At 38.0% G+C, this 24,075-nt stretch overlaps 1 protein-coding gene across 6 annotated transcripts in view; it reads left to right on the top strand.

Moving 5' to 3' along the window:
* The window catches only part of LOC113056368 (1-phosphatidylinositol 4,5-bisphosphate phosphodiesterase epsilon-1-like), a 94,424-nt gene extending 72,884 nt beyond the window's left edge, over positions 1-21,540 (top strand). The window contains exons 12-34 of one of the 6 annotated variants that reach the window (XM_026223113.1): positions 1,551-1,673; positions 1,767-1,903; positions 1,996-2,234; positions 3,749-3,810; positions 3,949-4,114; positions 4,286-4,393; positions 4,482-4,598; positions 4,696-4,854; positions 5,288-5,417; positions 5,627-5,668; positions 7,185-7,294; positions 7,380-7,497; positions 9,673-9,804; positions 10,890-11,183; positions 13,303-13,466; positions 13,561-13,822; positions 14,505-14,623; positions 15,350-15,478; positions 15,776-15,967; positions 16,721-16,882; positions 16,969-17,181; positions 17,623-17,837; positions 20,561-21,540. In XM_026223113.1, the coding sequence (XP_026078898.1) occupies positions 1,551-1,673; positions 1,767-1,903; positions 1,996-2,234; positions 3,749-3,810; positions 3,949-4,114; positions 4,286-4,393; positions 4,482-4,598; positions 4,696-4,854; positions 5,288-5,417; positions 5,627-5,668; positions 7,185-7,294; positions 7,380-7,497; positions 9,673-9,804; positions 10,890-11,183; positions 13,303-13,466; positions 13,561-13,822; positions 14,505-14,623; positions 15,350-15,478; positions 15,776-15,967; positions 16,721-16,882; positions 16,969-17,181; positions 17,623-17,790 (3,346 nt within the window). In that variant the 3' untranslated portion in view covers positions 17,791-17,837; positions 20,561-21,540. Of the gene's footprint in view, positions 1-1,550; positions 1,674-1,766; positions 1,904-1,995; positions 2,235-3,748; positions 3,811-3,948; positions 4,115-4,285; positions 4,394-4,481; positions 4,599-4,695; positions 4,855-5,287; positions 5,418-5,626; positions 5,669-7,184; positions 7,295-7,379; positions 7,498-9,672; positions 9,805-10,889; positions 11,184-13,302; positions 13,467-13,560; positions 13,823-14,504; positions 14,624-15,349; positions 15,518-15,775; positions 15,968-16,720; positions 16,883-16,968; positions 17,182-17,622; positions 17,838-20,560 lie in introns of all 6 variants that reach the window. The other 5 variants (XM_026223112.1, XM_026223111.1, XM_026223115.1 and 2 more) reach the window with 5 other exon arrangements.
* Positions 21,541-24,075: the final 2,535 nt, after the last annotated feature.

Here is a 24,075-nt window from a genome sequence, read left to right as displayed (position 1 = left end):
CCTGGCAACCCTGATCTGAATGCACAGGCTGGAGATATACTTCTAATTACAGGAGCGTCTTTACTGATGAGAGGTGCATGAAAATCGCATTCGATTTTTTTGCACAGTCCTATGAATCATAACTAACCTGCTCTGTCTAGTCTGTTGGTCTCCGTGTCCTCTTTGCTTTGTGGTTTTTCTGTGCGTGAAAAAAATTGATGTGTGGCGTGAAAGCGTGTGAGAAGAGTCAATTGCGTGTGTCTCACGGTGAATGCTTGAGAGTTGGCACATTAGTTCTCAAGCAGAATAAAGGACAGGTTGATTATTGTCATTTAGCGTTTGTATTAATCTATGATGTGTCCCTGTTTGCCTACAGGGACATAAAAAAATAAATTAAAAGTGATACGTGGACCAAGGTGTCTGAGATTGTTCATTTTAAGTAAAGGATCATAATATTTCATCCACAACAATATTTAATGAGGTTATAATTCCTTGTGGTTAGTCTGCACGAGATCAACAAGCTTGTTTGTTTGCGGGCGCTTTAAATACAAAATAAGCATTCGATCTACGTTAGAGCGTCTGAGCGCTCACAAATCTTTCTGCAGTGTTGTGAGCAGAGAGGTAAGAGCGATTTTTGACGCTCTATACGCCGGCGGTGTGAACGCACAGTTAGGCTTTGGCTATGGCTGTAGTGTTGTTGTGAAAGTAGGGGCGGAGCATAGAGACTATGCCGTTTCTCGTTTGTTACTCTAGAGTAGACCAATTCACTTTATTGAGGCATACTGCCCCCATCTGTTATGGAATGTGGAGTATGACTTGATTTTTTTTTTGCCAAACATTACAGATGGCACCTTTAACCATCATAGATTGAAAGTTTATAATTTGCATGTTTTTAGGTCCTGTCAGTTTAATAGGGCAGAGAGAGAGAGAGCGCGGGAGAGAGACACACAGAGAGAGAGAGAGCGCGAGAGAAAGCGCGCGAGAGAGAGAGAGAGAGAGAGAGAGAGCACACGCGAGAGAGAGAGAAACAGTGGGAGAGAGAGAGAAAGAGCGAGAGAGCACCCTGGCCGCACACTCACCGTCTTCAAATAACACGAGCGCTGTCTTGCTCTCTCTCCCTCGCGCATATTAATCAATTGACATGATGGTTTCGATGTTTAACTCATTTAAAATGAGAATGTAAGTGTGCTCACCTCATTTTTGTTTGTAAGAAAAAAATAGATTAGATTTCATATCGCAATATATAACGCAGAAAAATAAAATATTGCGATGTCATTTTTTCCCAATATCGTGCAGCCCGAGTTCACTCTATAAAGAAATTTTTCATAATTTATAATCACTGTGTTGTTCCAAACCCATGAAGCTTTTTGTTTGTTTTTGTCATGAAATAAGATATTTTTAAAGTGCCCCATTATGCACTTTTTAAGATTTTAAGCTCAAAATGCATGTGTGAGGTGAAAAAACTAATCTCAGCAGTTTCTTGCAAAGTGTAGAATAAATTGTATAACTTGTCTTGAAGCATGTAGAAAAAGCAGTTTTGCTTCAGAGCTGACTATGTTTGGTGTTTTTAGGGCTTGGAGCAGTAGGAGCTGGCATGGTCGAGGGAAAGGCTGCTTCAGGGGCTTCCAGGACCTCATGATCTCCGACAGCATCATGAGCTTTGTTGAATTTGTAGAACTCTTCAAGTCTTTTAGGTGGAGCACACCTTTCCCTCCAAAAAATACTCTGCATGTGTTTTGAATTTGTATGATTGTTGAAAGTTTCCCGTTTGTCTGCTATGTGTCTAGCATTCGCAGTCGTAAGGATCTGAAGGAACTGTTCGACACATACGCCGTGCCTTGTAGTCGCTCAGGTCCTGACTCTGTCCCACTCTACACCACACTGAGGATTGATGACAAACTTACAGGACTGCAACCAGATCTCGGTGGGCATGTGTGAATAATAAGTGTGATTTATTTATTTGTATTTTATTTTTATTTTTTTCAGTGTAGATGAGAAGAAGTTTTTTCTCCTCAGATCTGTTGACTCGCAACGGCTCTGACCTGGGCCTTTTTATCCGCACACGTCAGCAAATGTCTGACAACCAGAAGCAGATTTCAGACGCCATCGCAGCTGCTAGCATCGTGAGCAATGGCACTGGAGTGGAGAATTCATCGCTGGGTGTGCTGGGATTGGCCATCTCTCAACTCAATGACTTCCTGGTCAACTGTCAGGGAGAACATCTGAGCTATGATGAGATCCTCAGCATCATACAGGTGTGTGGAAGAACTCTCTGAAAGCTGATCTAGACTTTACTGATCAGACCTATAAATGTTTTGGATTTGAATATGACAAAGGTTATTCCTGTTATAAAGCACATTAATATCAGTCCCTCCGGAAAAACACTGTTTTTTTTGGTGATTGAAAATCCTTGATTTTGCGGCATGTTTTCTTAAAAAATGCGATGTAATATGCGGGATATTTTTGCAGTTTTATGTGATGAAATTGCGTGAACTTACAAAAACTGTGGTTTGATGAAAAATAAAAAAAGGTGATTCCCCCAACACCTTTTTCTCACTAGGCTACTACCTTAATGTAAAGAGTAATTTCTTATTACTTCCTATGATAAGCGAGCATAATAAATCACAGAATATTTAAGTTGCAATCTCTTACTGCAACGTAAATTATTTTACATACTACTAATATAATTACAACTGTAAGTTTTTGGTACTGTTCTGTAACAAAAAAAAGTGTAATCTTACAACTGTAAAGTTGCATCAACTTCTAAATGAAACTACAACAGTGTTAGTAGCCTAGTGAGAAGGGGGTGTTGGGGGAATCACCTTTTTCTCTATTTCATCAAACCGCAGTTTTCGCAAGTTCTCGCATTATAATTTGGCTCCACTGTCATGTAATAAATCAGGAAACTGCTTTGCACGTTCTTTAGCGCTTATTTTTGTTGGCAAATAAGAATGATTTGCGCGCTTCAAGTTTCACCCTGGTTTCACCGCGTTTGCAGATGATGTTCACGTCACATAATTACGTCACTTCATAAGGTTCCCATGGCAATAGGGGGAAAATGGCGCTTTACATTTGTGAAGTAAACGCAACATTTTTCAACTTTCTGCTAATATATATGTGAGTTTTTTGCAACAAAAATACAGGGATTATGAAATCATGCTAGCCCCACATATTTTGCTTTCTGAAATCGGCAATTTATGCGGCAAAAGAGCGGCGTATTTGAAAAACTGCGACCCCGCATAAATATGCGGCCTTTAGCTGATTATGCATTAAATCAGGCGATCGCATAATCGCGTTTTTCTGGAGGGACTATAATATGTGTATTGTATTGCAGAAGACTACAGGAAAAACATATTAAATAATTTTTCTGTCCTTTCTTAATATATCCACTAAACTTGGCACCATCAATCTATCGTCTGATCTTCAAACTTGTTGAAGTGGTTTTAAACCTTGAAAATACATTTTCAAGCCAACATTCAAACTTCAAACTTTGTCTTGACCAACATGTGAAGTCTTATTGTCAGAATAAAAAGTTGCTTCAAATTTCTGTCAGAGTGCTGTCAAGGCTTTGGCATGGTCTGAAAAATCTCAACGGTGGGCCATCATTTACCGTTAACAACATGTTCAATTGATTCTTCCTTTATTAAGAATAAGAGTTGTTGACTGACAGCTCAATATTAATGTCTAACCAGCTCATAAATCACTTTGAGACATCTAATGATACGAATGCCAATGTAATAATATTTAATTAGTTTTTTTGTTTCTTTAGAAATTTGAGCCTTCTTCAAACATGCGTCAGATGGGGTGGATGTCCTTTGAAGGATTTGCCAGGTTTGGTTTTATTCAACTTTTTTGACAAAATAATGTGGACCAGCAGTTTCGGAAACACAATACTTTGGAATATTTGGATAATCTGCATTACTCATATAATCTCTGCTACATGACCAAAAGTGAATCTACCTCTCGCAGGTTTCTAATGGACAAGGACAGCTTTGCCTCTAAAAACGAGGAATCTCAAGTGAATCTGGATGAGCTCCAGTATCCGCTCTCCTACTATTACATCGAATCCTCTCATAACACGTATCTCACGGGCCATCAGCTGAAAGGAGAGTCTTCAGTGGAGCTCTACAGCCAGGTACATCTTCAGCAGAGCTTCTCTGTTCATCCTGAACCTGATCCAGGCAAAACACATTTCACAATGCACTCCATAAATATGGGTCCTGTAGAAGTCACCTGCAAGTGAATGTAGCTGAAACCATAGCAAGTGTGTCTTTAGTTGATGTTTGATTTATTGGTTCTGCTGCAGGTGTTGCTGCAGGGCTGTCGTAGTGTTGAGTTGGACTGCTGGGATGGGGACGACGGCATGCCTGTTATTTACCATGGACATACTCTTACTACTAAGATTCCCTTCAAGGTCTGTTATAAATCAGCACATGAGAGACTTCTGTTGATTTTACAGTATGTGTGTTTTCCATTGACGGGAATGTTCTTGTGGCCTGTAGGATGTTGTCGAGGCCATCAATCGTTCAGCGTTTGTGAACTCAGAGATGCCCGTGATTCTGTCTATAGAAAACCACTGCTCTTTACCACAGCAGCGCAAAATGGCTGAGATTTTTAAGGTACTTGAATTTTTACACTAATACTTTGAATCCATCAGATGAATCCAATGGATCCCAGTTCTTGTGGAAAGTGAACATTGTTTGTTTTGCTCTTCAGATGGTGTTTGGTGAGAAGCTGGTGACCAAGTTCCTGTTTGAGAGCGATTTTGCGGATGAGCCTTTGCTTCCGTCTCCCCTGCAGCTCCGAGGGAAGATCCTACTGAAAAATAAGAAGCTGAAAGCTCACCAGGCTCCAGTGGACATTCTCAAACAAAAGGTAGATGAGAGATGTTTATAAAAAGGCCTGTGTGCCAGAGACACTGATATATCTGCTATACAAAGTAAATATAATATAACTAATTCTAATTCCATTATTATATAATCCATTGTTTTTTTCTCTATATGAATGAGTTTAAATATTTTAAAATGTCCTTAACTGAGCTGGAAGTACTACACTCATATTGGAAAGAACAAAAATTAACCCAAAATATTTAATAAACCAACATGCAAAGGGGTAGGGAATGTGTGGAATTGTGTGAATGACAGACTTTCCAATTCTATGGAAATCTGCACAGCTTTATTGTGGTCTTGACTATCTGTTAAACATTTTCAGTATCAACACATTTTATTGAGTCCATGAAGCTTCCATCTAACAAATCAAGAATGTATAGTTGAAAAGTTTTTTTTGTAAATTGTTTCTTTTTCTAAAGGCACATCAGCTGGCTCACATGCAGGCCCAGGCAAACAATGGCACAGTCATTGGAACATCCCTGGGAAACAATGATGAAGAAGAAGAGGAGGAAGACGAGTATGACTATGATTATGAGTCGTTGTCTGATGGTAAGCATGCTTTGCATTACTCAAGACAGTTTGTGTCCTTTATTTCAACTCGAATGGACAGCAATTATTGGAACACTGTGTGGAATTTTTTGTTCTGTTCACTAACCCTCATGATCTTTTACCGTTCTCACGATGTCACCTTCACTTTGTAGCATGCTGACCTTTTCCTTTCCCCCTCCTTTCTTTCATTCTATCCCTCTTTTTTTTAGCCGATGTCCTCAATGCTTCCACTGCTTCTTATGGCCAGGAAGGTAAATGTATCGTGTGTGATTGTACATGGGTAGTTGACAAATGGACATGGTTTAAAATATGGTTTAAAACTCAAATTTGTAAGAAAATTAAACCAGTCATTTGTGACAATTGGGAGACTCCAATTAGATAATGCGTATATACCAGTGCATTGGTCACCACAGTGACATTTTTACATTTTACTTGCTTAAAATGTGGCGGAAAAGTAAAATTTTGGTAGATGACTGTATGTTTGTGGACAAAATTTGTATTCTCTTCTGTCCAGCCAAACTATACAAATTTAGGACAGTAGATGTACATGTCATGTCAACTGCCTATGTAAATGTGTGCTGAGATGCTGTGTGTCGCTCTTACTGCTATTTTCTGCTGGTGTGTTGACTCTGATGTTATTGCTTGGATGCACAGCTGAGAAACTCAAAGCAGAAGAATTGTGCCTATGTCTGAGATCCATCAGGTCTGTGCTGTTTGCTTCTGCCATGAATAAATCAGTGTTTTCTGAGTACAAAGGTGGGTGGTACAGTGTATAAACAAAACCACCCAAGCTTGCTTCAACGTTTGCTTCCATGTCCTTGGTGTTTTGAAAATGGCTCGACCTTGCTTGCGGCACTGGCTCAACGGTGGGGGAAAAACAAAGCCATCTGGTTTCTCAGGCCCTGGGCTGCTCTCTGTTAAAAGAGACTTTGTTCTTTCCCATACGGCTTTCCCCAGAGACTCAGCTATGAGTTTGTGTAGTCAGGGGAATGCTGGGCATTCAGTCAACCTGTTTCCTTAAGTATGCGTTTGCCATGATTTTACCATCGGAGACGGATTTCAAAAATCAAATGAGATTTGTTTCATCATAAGGTAAAATACAGATCTTCAGCTTTGTGATAAACCTTGGACTCCAATGGCGTCCTGACTGTCTGTGGGTTGCACACCTACAGAATGAATGCTCCTGTGATGTCAATCAAATAAAGGCCCACTAGATGGGATTATGAGATGTGAGGAAGTCAGAATATTGCTCATTATTGAAAAAACTGACTGGGCATCTACCATGAAATCATAATTAAAAGTTATCATTTCAATTTTTATGGCATATTGTAGTAGTTAGAATTTTTTTATCCATGCACTTTTTTTTTTCAATTCATGTGTCCACATAATATTTAATCAAAAACATTAACATCCTCTACCCTTCACAATGACATCTCTTCTCACTTCACATGATCAAGTGAGTCAAATAAATTCCCCATGGACAAAATCAAGTACCACTTTACATGTTATTTGGATATACATCACAACAGAGAAAAAAAACTATAAAACAGATTTGAAAGGGATAATTCACCCTAAACAGCAAACTCAGTCAGTGTGACTGACTTTTATGTGTGACTGCTTCACCTTTATGTGCTTTGCAACGTTTTTGTTCATTTTTATATTTAGATGGAATTGTTCTCTCTTTTTTTGTAAATCACATGTTTTGGCTGAAGAAATTTCTCTTTGGGTTTATCTAGAGATGTTTCTTAATCTTTTTCTTTTCTGCAGACAATATTCTGGACGACAAATCTGAAGGCAAGTCATCCACTGAGAAACTTCAGTATGAGTCCAATGATGAGATGCCCAAGCGGTTTAAGAAAGCAGGAAGCAAAGGAAAGGTCTGTAAAGAACTGTAGCGATGAACATTTGAGTTTCTTTCTACCTGAATACTTCTGTGATGGATGTTCTTCTGTGTCCTTGCAGATGTTTGACATGGAACTAGGAGAGGAGTTTTACCTGCCCCAGAATGAGAAGGAGAGCAGACAGATCGCTCAAGAGCTCTCTGATCTGGTCATCTACTGTCAGGCTATCAAATTCCCAGGTTTACATCTCATCTTGTTATTACACGAGCACAGTGAGAAATGACGTTCTGTTTGCCTCTGAGACACCCTGAGATACCTGGGCAAAATTATTTTTTTGGGTTTGCCTGAAATTATTTCAGTTTTGGCCAAATGTTTGGTGCATTTTAACTTTATCAGTGTCTAGTGCAAACAATATACTGTTTTCAGTTGACACATGACCAAAACTTCACTAAACAGTATTTATTATAGCATGCTTCCCATCCAATAATCACAATAACCTACTCTTAGTTATTGCAGAAAACATACATGAATATCAGAAGGTACAGCTTCTTGAAAGAAAGAAAATGCAACGTGCTGAAATCTATAATGTCATTAATAAACATAAAGATGTCAGTAAAAGAGCTTCAAAACAGTGTCACATAACATTTCATTTATCTGGAAAGTAGTGCTGTCAAACGACTAATCATGATTGATCACATCCAAAGTAAAAAGTTTTTTATGTGTGTGTGTGTGTGTGTGTGTGTGTGTGTGTGTATATATATATTAAATATATATATATATATATATATATATATATATATATATATATATATATATATATATATATATATATATATCTATACATATATATATATATATATATATATATATATATATATATATATATATATATATATATATATATATATATATATCTATACATATATATATATATATATATACATATATATATATATATATATATATATATATATGTATGTATATATATATATATATATATATATATATATATATATATATATATATATATATATATATATATATATATATATATATATATATATATACACATATATACACATAATAAATAAACACAGTACATACTTTTATTATGGAAACAAACTTTTTTATTTTGGATTAATTGTGATTAATTGTATGACAGCACTACTGGAAAGCCATTCAATGTCCATAGCAATCTGTTAATAAATTAAATGTTTATATTTCAGCAACAAATTTTGCACAATGTTCAGGAATATAGAATTTAAGTTTAACTGTGAACATTTGCACTTTCCCACTTCTGCACAAATGTAGAGTTAATGTTCATATTTATTTTGTATTATATATTTTATCTTCCTGATTTTTATTTCTCTCTATGCTCTTATTGTATATCTTTTACTTGTCTTATTTTAAAAGGGTCATAAGATGCGATTAAAATTATTACTTTTTCTTTGGAGTGTTACAAGCTCTGGTGCATAAAGAAGATCTGTAAATTTGCATAAACTAAAGTCTCAAATCCAAAGAGAGATTCTTTATAAAAGTTAAGACTCATCCACACCCCCTAAAATGGCTCATTCAAACATGTCTCCACATCTCTACATCACTATGTGGGAAGATTTGCAAATTCTTTTCATGGAAATTTTTTTTTTTTCTTAAACTGCATAAACACATTTCATTACACCAAATACATAAAATAATGTTCTTTTTAGCAACATCATATGACTCCTTTAAAATTGCTTGTCTCATTGTTATTTATTCTTGTTTTTTTTCTTTTGTATTTGTCATGCACCAATTTACCAATTTACATACAGTACTTGGAAATAAACATGATTCTGATTCTGAATTGCAGTAGAATCATAATCATATTCATTAAAAAGTTAATATAAAAATTACCTCACGTTCAATGTAAATGTTTATATACAAGTCAGTTATTATTTTGAGTGTTCATTGTTGAATATAATTGATTAGTTAATTTTTAAATAACATACATTTCCAATTTTTGAGAGAAAATAATTTTGGTGTGCCATTTCATATGATTACTGTGGTTCCCTTATAAAGTGATTTGTACATGCAGTCCACAACTGACTGACAAAGACCTAATGTGTTGGGGAAGCTACTTCTTCACAAATGTAGTCTATCAAGCTCAATTCTAAGTAGCAGTTTAAATTTACAATAAGCAATACTTCATCCTTTGCTTATTTGTGCTACAAGGCTAATGTAAACTGCTGCAGATTTTGCTGAATTGGTCAGAAGGGGTGGGTAAATTAGATTCAGGTGTTTGGCTTTACTGGAAACTGTAATGGTCCCAGAGGCGAGCCTTGAACAAACAAACAGCATCGAGCTCTTGAGTTTTGGAGGAGCACATACCCTGCAGCCGTGACCTTACATATGTGTTTGTTTGTGTGCATGGGAACTAGGTCTCTCCACCCTCTCCCCATCAGGCCCTGGAAGGGGAAAAGACAGAAAAAGCCGGAAATCCATCTTTGGCAGCGCTCCTGTTCGCGGAAGCCCCGGGGAGCCCGTGACGTTGGTCCGAGCTCCAGGGAAAGGTACGGCCGCCTCGGTTTTGCACGGAACTGTGCACAGGGCACGCAGGAAATAGAACACCCACTTAAAGCACCCATGGGAAAAGGGCAAGTTTTCCATTATACTGAAGTCCCTCAAAAGCACATAAAAATGCCTTTCTGCAGAATATTTCCAGTGACTGACTGTATGAGAAAACAAGCACATGCTTTTTGAGTAGAAGCACTTTTAGAAGGCAAGTGGTTCTTTGAATTGAATCTTAAACTAATAACTTCCTACCATCTTAAGAGAAGTTCATCTATTTTTTTCAGCAGTTTATTTTTATCAAAGGGATAGTTCACTCTAAATTGAAAATCCTGTCAGCATTTACTCGTACTCATAACATTCCAAATCTTGAAATTTTGAAGAACTTTGCTCTTTCATGTATTTGCAATGAAAGATAGAAAACTATCTTGAATGCTATAGGTCAGCTTTATGATTCTTTTATATTGCTTTATGCAGCTTGAAAGCCTCAGTCACAGGGCCATCAATAGACTCTTTTTACTGTGGCACAGAATACTGCTGTGTGGGAAAATATTACAGATAATTACACATAATAGAGAATACAATATACCAACCTGAGAACCATTTTCCCTGATAATATTTTAGCAATCATCTGTTGTTTTTTCCATCAGCTATTTAGAATAAGAACTAGTGATGTCAGATTAATGAATGAATCACTCGATTCAACAATTCAGTCAAAAAGATCTGAATTGTTTACAGTTCAGTTTGATTCATTCAGACGGTTCAACTGTAAAATTAGAAAACATATATATATATATATATATATATATATATATATATATTTTTTTTTTTTTTTCATTTTCAGCAAGGTCAGTCATTCAAGTTTTTATTAACTGTTCTTTAAACAACCATATGCAAAACCCAAAGCCTGCTGGACATGTTTGTAGTTGCAGGCTTTCCCCTCTGATTCTGCTTTTGTTTCTTTGTCAAATCGTAGATGTCACACCTAGGATATTTATCTCATAGTGCTTAGTTTGACTTTTAAACAGTTTTTGTGAAAGAAATTAATAGGTTCTTTCGAGTCAAATTAGTGTTTTTGGTTCTGCAGCCAGTCTGGAGGGCATTCGTATGAACTGGGAGGAACAAACATCACTAACTCTGAGCCCGAGCACCTCTCTCAGCTCCATCATCCGCACACCCAGATGCTACCACATCTCCTCTGTCAATGAGAACGCTGCAAAGCGCCTGTGTCGCCGCTACTCCCAGAAACTCATCCAGCACACCAGCTGCCAGCTGCTCCGCACGTACCCTGCAGCCACACGCATCGACTCCGCCAACCCCAATCCTCTCATCTTCTGGCTGCACGGGATCCAGCTGGTCGCCCTCAACTATCAGACTGATGGTAAAGAGTGAGATCATCTGATCAGCTGAGATTCATCAGGACAGGAATTAAAGAAATCAGTGGAAATGATAATGATAGACTTATATATTGACCATGCTTATAGATCAGTCAGGTTATTTTTATAGTGAGTTTTCCGGAAGTTGTCAGATTAGTGGAAAGAAAACATCCAATCATCCATCACTGATGATTTATACTGTATAAACTCGATTCCAAAAAAGTTATCAAATATAAAATGTTTAAACTGAGAAAATGTATAATTTTAAGGGAAAAATAAGTTGATTTTAAATTTCATGGCATCAACACATCTGAAAAAAGCTGGGACAGGGCCATGTTTACTACTGTGTGGCATCTCCTCTTCTTTTTATAACAGTCTGCAAACGTCTGGGGGCTGAGGAGACGAGTTGCTCAAGTTTAGGAATAGTAATGTTGTTTCATTCTTATCTAATACAGGCTTCTAGTTGCTCAACTGTCTTAGGTCTTCTTTGTCGCATCTTCTTCTTTACGATGTGCCAAATGTTTTCTGTGGGTGAAAGATCTGGACTGCAGGCTGGCCATTTCAGTACCCGGATCCTTCTTCTACACAGCCATGATGGTGTAATTGATGCAGTATGTGGTCAGGCATTGTCAGGTTGGAAAATGCAAGGTCTTCAACGCCTGCGCTTCTGGATCATGTTTAGATATGGCTTCTTTTTTGACCTATAGATTTTTAGCCGGCAACATCGAATGGCATTGTGGATTGTGTTGAGTGACAATGTTTTTTGGAAGTATTCCTGAGCCCATGTTGTGATTTCCATTACAGTATCATTCCTGTATGTGATGCAGTGCCGTCTAAGGGCTCAATGATCACGGGCATCCAGTGTGGTTTTCCAGCCTTGACCCTTACGTACAGAGATTGTTCCAAATTATCTGAATCTTTGGATGATATTATGCACTGTAGATGATGATAACTTCAAACTCTTTGCAATTTTTCTCTGAGAAACTCCTTTCTGATATTGCTCCACTATTTTTTGCCGCAGCATTGGGGGAATTGGTGATCCTCTCCCCATCTTTACTTCTGAGAGACACTGCCAATCTGAGAGGCTCTTTTTATACCCAGTCAGGTTGCCAATTGAGCTAATAAGTTGCAAATTAGTCCTCCAGCTGCTCCTCTTTCCGGTCTCTTATTGCTACCTGTCCCAACTTTTTTGGAATGTGTAGCTCTCTTGAAATCCAAAATGAGCCAATATTTGGCATGACATTTCAAAATGTCTCACTTTCAACATTTGATATATTATCTATATTCTATTGTGAATAACATATAAGTTTATGAGATTTGTAAATTATTCCATTCATTTTTTACTCACAATTTGTATAGTGTACCAACTTTTTTGGAATCGGGTTTGTATTTTTAAAAGCTGTTTTCTCAAAATTATTTAACTTTACCATTTTATTCCTATCTATATTCTGAAGAGGGGTTTGTGCATATATCATTTGACTAATTTATATAGCATTTATTCCTACGTACATGGTAAAGGTTTTTTATTTTATTATTTTTTTATTATTTTTTTCTGGCTACTAACTGTATCCATTCTAATTTATGGTGCGATTAAAAAATAAAAAAAGACACCTGAAATACCCTTGGTAAAAACATTTGACACTTATATGTCAACAAAATGAAACATGAACTTTGTCCCCGACTTTATCTGATTTTTAAAAGTGTACATATATACTGTAATTAGATAATGCCTTATTTTCACATTTAAACAACATTTAAGAGAACTTATACAAAAAACAATTACAATTCTTAATCAACTGAGGAAGTATGGCAATATCGGTTACTTTTTTACCTTATTCACCTGGAGTGTCTTGCCTTAAGATATTATTAATTAAATGTACTATTTTATTTAAATTTAAACCAATAAATAATACATCAGTTATTAAATACAATCATTTGTTTTGTAGTGTTCCAGGAAAACAGCAGTTTTTTATTTTGAATTGATTTCATGTACCATTTCACTAAATAGGACTAAAAATAAATATTCAGATATGGTGAAAAGCATTATTCTAAAGATTATTTCCAGAATTGAGCCGGTCTTTCTGGAGAAAATAATTAGTTTGTGGCTGGTATATTTTGCTGTAGATCTGCCCATGCAGCTGAACGCAGCTCTGTTCGAGGCTAATGGTCACTGTGGTTATGTGCTGAAGCCCCCGGTCCTGTGGGAGCGAAGCTGCCCTCTCTATCAGCAGTTTTACCCTCTGGATCGAGACCTTGACAACATGACCCCCACGCTGTACACTCTCACTGTAAGTGTATGCTACTGTATTTTAGCCACATTATTTAGTATCAAAACTACTCTTAGCTAATCTAACAGACCTTCATTAATTCATGTGCACACAGATTGTGTCGGGCCAGAACGTGTGTCCGGGGAACTCAAGCGGCAGTCCCTGTGTGGAAGTGGAGGTGTTGGGCATGCCGGCAGACAGCTGCCATTTCCGCACCAAGCCTATACACCGTAACACACTCAATCCCATGTGGAACGAGCACTTCCAGTTTCATGTGCACTTCGAGGATATGGCGTTTCTGCGCATCACTGTCGTGGAGAACAACAGCTCGCAGGTCACCGCTCAGCGGATACTGCCCCTCAAAAACCTCAAACCAGGTAAAGAACTCCTAACAGGAGCATAGTGTAATTACTGCAGTGCTGATTATTGATTCATGACTGCAGCCTGCTTTATAGACGGTGGTCAAAATATGCATTTTACACACTGTAGTCACAAAAAAAAAAATGTTTGAAAGAAGCCTCTAATACTCATGAAGGCTGCATTTATTTGAGCAATAAAAACAGTATTTTGAAAAGAATTATAATTGAAAATAATTGTTTTTTTATTTGAATATATTTTAGAATGTTTCTGCATTGATATTAAGTGGCACAACCGTTTTCAACATTGATAATCAGAAATGTTTCTTGAGCAGCAAATCATCATATTATTCTGATTTCTGAAGATCACGTGACACTGAAGACTGGAGGAATGATGCTGAAAATACAGCTTGGATCACAGGAATAAATTACATTTTAAAATATATTAAAATAGAAAAGTTATTTTAAACTCTAATGCTATTTCACAATATTTCAGGTTGTACCAGTGTTTTTTTTTTTTTTTCGAGCTCATAACTGCACTCTTGGAGAGCAGAAGTGACTTAATTAAAACCATTTTATATATAAATAGGTTGTATATTGTACAGAAAATATACATTATGTAATTAATTTAGCTTGCGATTACTCCATTTGACCATGGCACTTACTGATGCGTCAAACATTGTCTTTCTGTTGATTATTCCAGGCTACAGACACCTGCAGTTGAAGAACCTGCACAACGAGTCTCTGGAGATCTCTGGTCTGTTCATCTTCAGCCGTAGGACGGAGGAGAGTTCCACCGGAGGACCTCTGTCTGTGTCTGTGGTGAGATAAACCACACGGCTGTCAGGATATTTGTGTTAATATAGTGGATCTAGACAGCAGGAAGAACACCGTTTACATTCACGATTCCTCTATATGTGCCTTACAGTCCCACAGTGAAGTGGACAGCGTGCTTGAGAAAACATTGTGCAAATATTTCTGAGGTTTTAAAAACTCTGGATTGTGCTGCGTTCCTCTCCCTCGGTCCCTGTCATCCCAGTGCAGCCTGGTTTCACTAAAAACAGGAAATCATAAAGACATAGATATGCTACTATATACAGAAGTGCCATGCCACTGGTAACATACTGAATAAAGGAAGGGTCTCTCTCAGAAATTGTACAAATAATAATAAAAAAATAAACCCAGCCAGTAACATTGAATTAAACATGACATTTTGAAGCAGAAAGACTGAAATATAGTTTTCTTGTCAAATATACTTAAAAAACATATTTATTGTATTTGCGTGTTACAAAAGTATTTTAAGGATCGTAGGTAAACAAGTGTGTAAATTACTAACTCAAACTTGGGTAGAGGGTTTTTTTTTTCTTGTCTTGCATGTTTTCAGCGCAAAAATACAGTAGATTCATGACCCAGACTGTAAACACATTGTGATTGAATCATACTATTTAGTTAAACTGTCAGGAGTTGTTTAATAGCTCTGAAACAATATTAATAACCTGTTTTGGAATGTGTAAAAAATATGAGCTCTGCTGTCGTTTTTTCTCTCAGCTGTTCAGCACGGAGGAAAGACGCGCCTCCCAACAGCACAAAGTGACAGTGCATGGAGTTCCAGGCCCTGAACCCTTCACCGTAATGTGTGTTGATGAATACACCACGGCCAAGAAGCTCCTGGACTCTGTAAGTGTCAGCGCAACAGAACCCAGCCAGTTTAGACCGGTTAGCACACACCAGAACACGGTTCAGAGGGTGCAAATGTAGATGAAGTAGTGTGTGGTGCCATCAGGGAAGATTCTCTGGAAGTTCATCCAGTTGCCAAAGCGTGCATCCTCCTCGTGGAGGATGATTGTCATCCATTCTGTCATTAGGAACAAGTTACTACTTGAAGTAGTGTTCACTCCAGTGTTTACTGGACTGCTTCACATTTGCTTCATTCCTCAGCACATAAACACGTTTAAGTAGTGTCTTTCTTGCCAGTTATTTCCGACGACCTCCTTCAACTACTTCCTGATGGAGGAGAAAATGCCTCTGTCCAAGGAGAAGTGTGAGTCAAAGAGAGCCCCTCAGCAGCGCCCCCTGGCGAACGACGAGCGGCTCCTGAGAGTTATTCACAGCTGGCAGCCGCAGGACGGATATGTGGGCAGAATATACCTCAAAACCAAGGAGGAGGTATAACCCTTGCGCAAGATTGTGCTTGCTTTCATTCAGTTACATTGCTAAGGGTCATTCCTGTTACGCAGTACCTTTTCAACGTCATAACTTTTGAAAAAGGAATAAACTATCGTCAAAAAGTTTAATTACATTTTTTTTTGTCTCTTAAGCACACCAAGGCTGCATTTATTTGATAATAAAAACGCAGCATGAACAGCCATATTGTGAAATGTTTTTAACAATTTAAATAAAGTGTCTATTTGAAAATGTTTTAAAGTCAAATGTATCCCTGTGATGCAAAGCTTAACAACAGCCATTACTCCACATTACTTTAGTGTCACATGATCCTTCAGAAATCATACTAATATGCTCAAGACTCATGTATTGATATTATTATTATTATTATTATTATTATTATTATTAAATGTTGGCGATTTCAATAGGATATAAAGACTGCCAACTAAACTAAAAACTAAAAACTCTTAACTGGTTACCAAATAAAAAATGTCTTTGTTGTTGGAAATATTTAGATTAAAGAAAATTTTAAGAATCTATTAGTTTCTTCAGCGACATGATGTATAAGATTTTGGGATTAAAACAAAACCAAAAAAATAACCCTGAAGGATTTCCAATATATTTTGGCAACATAAACGTACCCCACAACAGCAATGACCCATACAGATTTCATCAGATATCCACACCCATTGCTTTTATTTATTTATTCGTGCATCATTTGATTCTTGATGTGTTGCTCCCCCTGCTGGCTGATAGCAGAACATCAGTGAGAAGAATACAGTGATGGAGGGGGTGGAGGAGGTGAGCAGCGGAGAGGACCACACGTTCCTGGTGCAGGTTCATGATGTTTCTCCTGAGCAGCCTCACACTGTCATCAAAGCCCTGCGTTACAGCACTGCCCAGGACATCATCCAGCAGGTCAGAAGATCACCGCAACCCCACTCAAAGATTTCTTCTCTGTCGTGTTAATATCAAAATATCGAAGCTGCTGTTGTCTGTCGTAGACTCTGAGCAAAGCAAAGTACTCTCTGAGCATCCTGAGCAACCCTAACCCATGTGACTACGTCCTGATGGAGGAGCTCACTAAAGACGCGGCTGGAAAGAGATCGTCCTCGGCTAAACCGTGCCAGCGTGTGCTGCAGGACCACGAGTGTGTGTTCCAGGCTCAGAGCCGCTGGAAGGGAGCTGGGAAGTTCACACTCAAACTCAAGGAGCAGGTAAACACTTGTTCATGTGAGACTGAAGGCCGGCACACAACAAAACATACACACAAAAAAAGATTCATTCTGTTGCATTTTTATTAATGCATCATCTTAAACCTAAAGTATACACTACAGAGGCTACATTAATTTGATCAAAAATACAGGAATATAGTGAAAAATGGTTGCAACCTATTAGAACCGTTTTCTCTTTGAATATAGTTTAAAATGTCATTTATTCCTGTGATGCAAAGCTGACTCCAGTCTTCAGTGTCACATGATCCTTCAGAAATCATTCTCATATGCTGCTCTGGAAACATTTATTACTAATGTTGTGTTGATAAACATTTGTTGAAACGAGCGATTTTTCATAATTCTTTAATGAATTTCTTTAAGTGTAATTCTTTTTTAACATTATAGATGTTTAAGTATGTTAATATATTTGTTTCTGTCCCTCAGATCGCTCGTGAGGACAAGCGGAAGGGCGTTTCTTTTGCCAGTGAGCTGTGGAAGCTGACGGGTCGGAGCCGGAGCTTGACTGTGAACACGAACGGTCCGGCGGCTCAGGAGCAGACACACAGTAAGGAAGACAAGGCTGCATGTCCCAGCGTGGAGGCCTCGCAGTGAAGGGACGCTCTGCAGTGTGTGTGTGCAGTGCATAGAGCTCCCACAAGGTACTAGACACTAACACACAGCACACTTCAATATTACACAGTCAGACTGAACTCCAACATTTGATCAAACTGTGCTTATCCATACAATGTGATTTTATTAATCAGAACAGATTTGGAGAAATGTAGCATCGCATCACTTGTTCACCAAAGGACCCTCTGCAGTGAATGGGTGCCGTCAGAATTAGAGTCCAAACAGCTGATAAAAACATCACAATAATCCACAAAGATGCATGTTTGTAAGAAACAAATCCATCATTAAGAAAATATGCCTCTGGATTTTGATAAGGGCATGGCCTTGTATTTTGTCCAGAAGTGATTGTTTAAAGCTAAAATAATGATGGACTTGTTTTTTTTACAAACATGACGCTTGTGGCTTCACAAGATGTTAACTGATGGACTGGAGTGGTGTGGATTACTGTGATGTTTTTATCAGCTGTTTAGACTCTCATTCTGACGGCACCCATTCAGTGCAGAGGATCCATTGGGGAACAAGTGATGCAAAAATCTGTTAGGATGAAGGATAGGTTAGATTTTTGTATAGTATCCCAAATGCTAGTTGAGCAGAGCTACCTGATGTTTAATGTAAAGAGTTTTCTGTTCTTTGACAGTGTTATTAACTAATGCTATTATTGAACTGAGTGTCCTGTGTTTACTAGCAATGAAAACATGATTAATGGCATGTAATAGTTAATAGACCTCTATCAGAGTCCACACCAAACACAATTTGTTGCAAATGAATATGAACCTGTTAAGGACTATGGTGTTTGTCATTCAGTCAGAAAGAAAAAAAGGTGTTTCTTGTTTTGTTTTGCAAACTTATGGCTTATGAATATTAGAGATAACCTGCAAAAAAGACATGCGTGCGTGTTCCTCACAGCCTCGCTTTCATTCATGTCAGCTGTCACTGAAGACTGGAGGAATGATCCAAAAATACAGCTTCACATCACAGGAATAAATTACATTTCAAAATGTATTAAAATAGAAAACAGTTCATTTAAATTGTAATACTATTTTACAATATTACTGTTTTTGAGCAAATAAGTGCCGCCTTGCTGAGCATGAGAGACTTTTCAAAGTCATTTCAAAATCTTCCAAACCTCAAACCTTTAAAGGGGGGGTGAAATGCTCGTTTTCACTCAATATCCTGTTAATCTTGAGTACATATAGAGTAGTACTGCATCCTTCATAAATCCAAAAAGTCTTTAGTTTTATTATATTCATAAGAGAAAGATAATCTGTACCGATTTTTCCCGGAAAAACACGAGCGACTGGAGGCGTGATGTGTGGGCGGAGCTAAAGAATCACGAGCCCCAGTAGGCTTTTGCGTTGAGAGCATGTGGAAGCAGTGACATTATCGTGAGGGAAAACCCATCATCCAAAACAAACCATGGCTTACAGCCAGATTCAGCCGTTTATTTATGATCCAGAATCAGATCCAGAGGCTGAAACTGAACGAGAGCAGCAGCAGCAACGACTCGCTCCGAGCGGGGCTCGAACCCGGGTCTCTGGGAGGGGAGGGGACGCACTAACAAGGAGGCAGAGATATTTGAAGCAGTTTTACTCACCGCCTGTGGTTCCAACACACAATCGTGACCCTTTTTCCTTGGGATTGCATCATCCTTAAAAAATAAACGATGTGCAAATCCGTCGTCAAACTGGGCCTTGTGAACAAGCATCTTCGAAATGCAGGGAACAAACACAAACACTTGCACAACTCCGTTGATGCTCTGTAAAAATAAACTCCATCGCATGGTCCCTTAATGCTGTTTTTTTTGGTAATCTGTGCAGGGTTGTCTTGCCCTGGCAACCAAAAACACACTCCTTTTGTGACATTTCGCGGTGCTCTCGCTCTGATCAGTGAAGTCTGTTGTGCTCTCAGTGCTCTGCTATACGGGAGCGCGCGCTCTTCCGGCAGAAGTGCCCTAAGGACCCATATAAGGAAATTCCGCTCCATCTAACATCACACAGAGCCATACTCGAAAAAAACTTTCCGAAACTTGTGACAAACCAGAAGGAGTATTTTGGGAACAAAAATACTCCTTCAAACCTACAACTTAATTTTTGAAACTTTGTCCATGTTTAGCATGGGAATCCAACTCTTTAACAGTGTAAAAAACTCAGTATGCACGAAATAGCATTTCACCCCCCCCCCTTTAAACAGTAGTGTAAAAATAAATACTCTATTTTCCGGACTATAAGTCACACTTTCTTTCATAGTTTGGCTGGTCCTGAGACTTATAGTCAGGTGCGACTTATTTATCAAAATTAATTTGACATGAACCAAGAGAAATGAACTAAGAGAAAACATTACCGCCTACAGCCGCCAGAGTCTCCTGTAGTCTACACTAAGCAGCATAGAGCGCCCTCTCGCAGCTATAGATGGTAATGTTTTCTCTTGGTTGTTGGTTCTAAATAAATGTGACTTATAGTCCAGTGCGACTTCTATATGTTTTTTTCCTCATCATGATGTATTTTTGGACTGATGTGACTTATACCCAGGTGCGACTTATAGTCCGAAAAATATGGTAGTTACCATGTAATAAATACTGTATATTGAAGACTTTTTTTTTTTTTTTTTATCAACTGTATATGGAACAAAACATCTCTACAGAGACCTTCACTCTGTGTTGGAAATATTCTGATAATGCATTATGCTTTTCATTGAAAAAGCTGAATATTCAGGCTCATTATGAAGAATGAATGTTCCTGTGGCTCTCTTTCAGGGTCTGTGTCGAAGGGGCTGAAGGCCTGGATGGCTTGGGTTCTCAGAGACTGTGTGTGACCCTCGTCCAGACCCAGAGCAGCACCGCCAGAGTTCACTACTCTGACCTGAGAGATACAGTCCAGCCTGATGGAGAGCGGACGGCGTTTGAGCTCGTCCCGTGCAGAACAGTGTTCAGGATGGGTTCAGTCAGTCCAGCATGTTACTGAAGGTCAGAAGAAGGACGTTTCTCCTCACTTCTATACTTCTCCTTTCTAAAGAGTACTGTAAGTGATGAATGCATTTATATGCGTTTCATTTCTGGTTTGTGGTTTTGCACATTATTCCAGGTATTTTGAAAGCTTTTTTAATACTTTATTTCCATCATGTTTTTGGATTGCTGAAGTTAAATCAAGCATTAAAATGCTCCCAGCACATTAGTGTAACAAGATCTTCTTTTCTGAATGTAAATATGGCGTGATATATTTAGAGTTCAGGGGGAATGTGCACAAGATGTTGAGAAGATGCAAGACAGATTTGTTCTGCATATTTTAGCAGCTAATTGTATTTGATTGCTTTCGTTGCACACGTCCTGCACTGCGTTTTAATGACCAACAGCACAAAATGCTAGATGTTGAGGGCTACCTTTCTATAAACTGCCACAAATCTAGTTACAGTATTACAGAAATAAGCATTTGAAGAAACCTCACTTTAAATGTTTTTTTTAATGTATTTGTTACTGATTTATATCTTTATTTTATTACAGCTAGAATTTGTTTTTGACTTCCTTCCCTTTGCAGCTGCAGTTGAAATATTTATTTCAATTTTGTTGCTTGCATTTATGAAGATCTGAAGATCTTCACTGCCACTGTACTGCTAGTTTTGGAATATTTTTTATTTAAAATCAATACAATTTTGAGGTTTATATCCCATTTGACCTTTGTAATTGAATGCCAGTTCTTGTTGTGCTAGGTTAAATGTTAATTATTTTATATATATATATATATATATATATATATATATATATATATATATACATATATAGACACACACACACGCGATTTCTAACTCACCTAAAGCAAACCTGCATTTCTTTTGTTTTTAACTTTAAGTGGTCCGTTTATTATCTTGAAGTGAAATATTTCCTAATTTATTGAACATTATAGCCCAGGTTGGCTGTACATTTCCAGATGTGTACATAATTCTGAAATCTGCATTAATTTATTTGTGAGGGCATGAATCTTCCTCCAGCCTGTTTGTACTGTATTAATGTATGATGTTTGTATTGAGAGAGATTAAATATTTTGACATTGAAGTGAATGTAGGCACCAGTGAAGTGTATTTTATTTGTGTGGTTCACTACAGCATTATGTCCTTTAATATCTTTTCACAGTGGATTCACCATTGCCTTGTTTTGAACAAGAAAATGTTCTGTCTAACTCTCTATTAGTGATGGTTTTCAGCACACGGAAAACTCTAGGAATGTATCATCAATCTTGGGTTGTTAACTTGAAACCATCGATTCAACCAAATTCATCAATAAACGGTTGAGAAATCCTTGTTTGGTGAAACAGATTTAATAGATCACTGGCCGAGTTAAATTGTCAGTAAAGACACTGCTGGTATCTCGGAGCATTTATTATACACAAACGGACACAAAACAGCATTTCATCTCTTAAAATTACATGAGTTCACTGATTGGTTCATTGGTTCATTTCCTGCTGTGATGTGAAGTCTAGACTCGTCTACTCGCTCGCGTTTTGAAGAGCAGTCTAAAGTCTGAAAAAGTCTAAAAATATATCACCGATTGTGAAATGTTCCTGCAACACAAGAGGACAAAATATTTAGAAAATAAAACTAACACAGAACTGCTTAAAGCATTGTTAAGAGAGCTTTTTCTTTGAGGGAGGCCCTGCGACAGGAGGATTGAAGCTCATGTCTTTCTCACTGTAGTCTGCCCTGCATTTCATCGTCCAGCAGGATGTCACGCTTAGGGAACATCTACACTAACACAGAGAACTCGTACATTCAGCTCAGAAACCATGAAGTCCTCCGTTAGCTGAATGAAAGGAGGAATGCCACCGGGATGCCCCACACAGGAGTCGGGCAGCAGACGTGCTCTTCAGGAAGCCCTGTGTCCTCTGCAGAGACACCTGCTTCCTGCGTTTGGTCAGCATGACGTCCAGACACTGCAGCACGATCACTGTTTCCTCTTTCGTTCCTCATGCAGACGAGAGCGACAGAGCCTTAAATCATTTACTTGAGAAGCAAAATGACGTAAGAAGCCATGTTTTAAGAAAAATGCATCAAAATGAAGTGAGTTTATGGTTAGAAGAACAGATACAAAAGGAATACAAGTTTTCATCGCCCACTTGTTTTAAACACAGACTCACTTCAGTTTGTTCAGTTTCTCAGAAAACTAGACTTCATATCTTCACTTTGCATCTCAAGTGAATATATCTTAAAGTAGAAATTAAAAATAGATACTTTTTGCAATGCCATGATTATGCTCCATGTGTGTGTGTGTGTGTGTACATGGATGGATTAAATACAGAGCACAAATTCCAGGTACGGGACACTCTACTTGGCCACACGTCACTTTCATGAATTGAAGACTCTTCTCTGATTTCATCCTCAGCGAGGATGAGATGTCTGTGAAACCAGAGCTGTGGCGGAGCTCTGACCTTGTCCTGAGAGGATGTAGTAAAGGCTCTCGCGATACGTCAGATCCTGAGAGAAGGAAACGCTTACATGTTAATGAATGAAACGTGACATGAAGCAGGTGCTCTGGTTGAAATACACCACAAGTGATGAGACCGTACAAATCATTGAAGAACTCCCAAGTTCATCAAACGAGCAAATCTTCAGGAAACAGTTTCAACCATGTTAATCAAGAACACAGAGCTTTATTACGGTGTAATAACACTATATTAAAGCAGTTATTCACTGATTCAAGTGGTTCTTCGCAAGCCCTTCTAAAACGGAGGGGAATGAGATGGACTTCTGAGCTTTCTTCAGTATTCTGAAGTAGATGAGGAACATGATGCTGGAATCAAACGATGGTCTATATTCACTACTGCTCCTGAAATAACAACAGACTCTTCGTCTACTGCAGGAAGACGCACCAGTTTCATTTTCTTCTCCTAGCTCTCTGAAGCCTCAGCTTCTAGAAGTTCTTTCTGCAGCTTCTCCTCTGCTTTCTTTGCTTCTTAGCTGAACTCTTAGCTGACCATTCTTCAGTTTGTTTTCTATCTTCAGATTGCTGGTTTTCATTCATTTTCTGAAGCTAGGTTTTTTTTATTTTTTTTTTACCTTTTGGAAGCCTTGTGTGAAAGACGCATAAAAGCACAGCGAAATAAAGCATGCTAAAGTATGTTTAAGACATAATGTGTTTATGCATATGACAGATGAAGCAAAATAAAAATCCAGAGGCTGACTGGCTGCCGAAATGGGGTTTTCATGACTGTTTTCCATCAGATAGTTGCTCCAAGTCATTTATTTACATTTCTAAATCAGCTGAAATAATGGATGCCTTAA

Source organism: Carassius auratus, chromosome 37 (assembly GCF_003368295.1).
Source record: "Carassius auratus strain Wakin chromosome 37, ASM336829v1, whole genome shotgun sequence".
In the NCBI taxonomy this organism is placed as follows: domain Eukaryota; kingdom Metazoa; phylum Chordata; class Actinopteri; order Cypriniformes; family Cyprinidae; genus Carassius; species Carassius auratus.
Note: the sequence above shows the minus strand (reverse complement) of the source record. Positions and strands in the feature narration are given on the sequence as shown.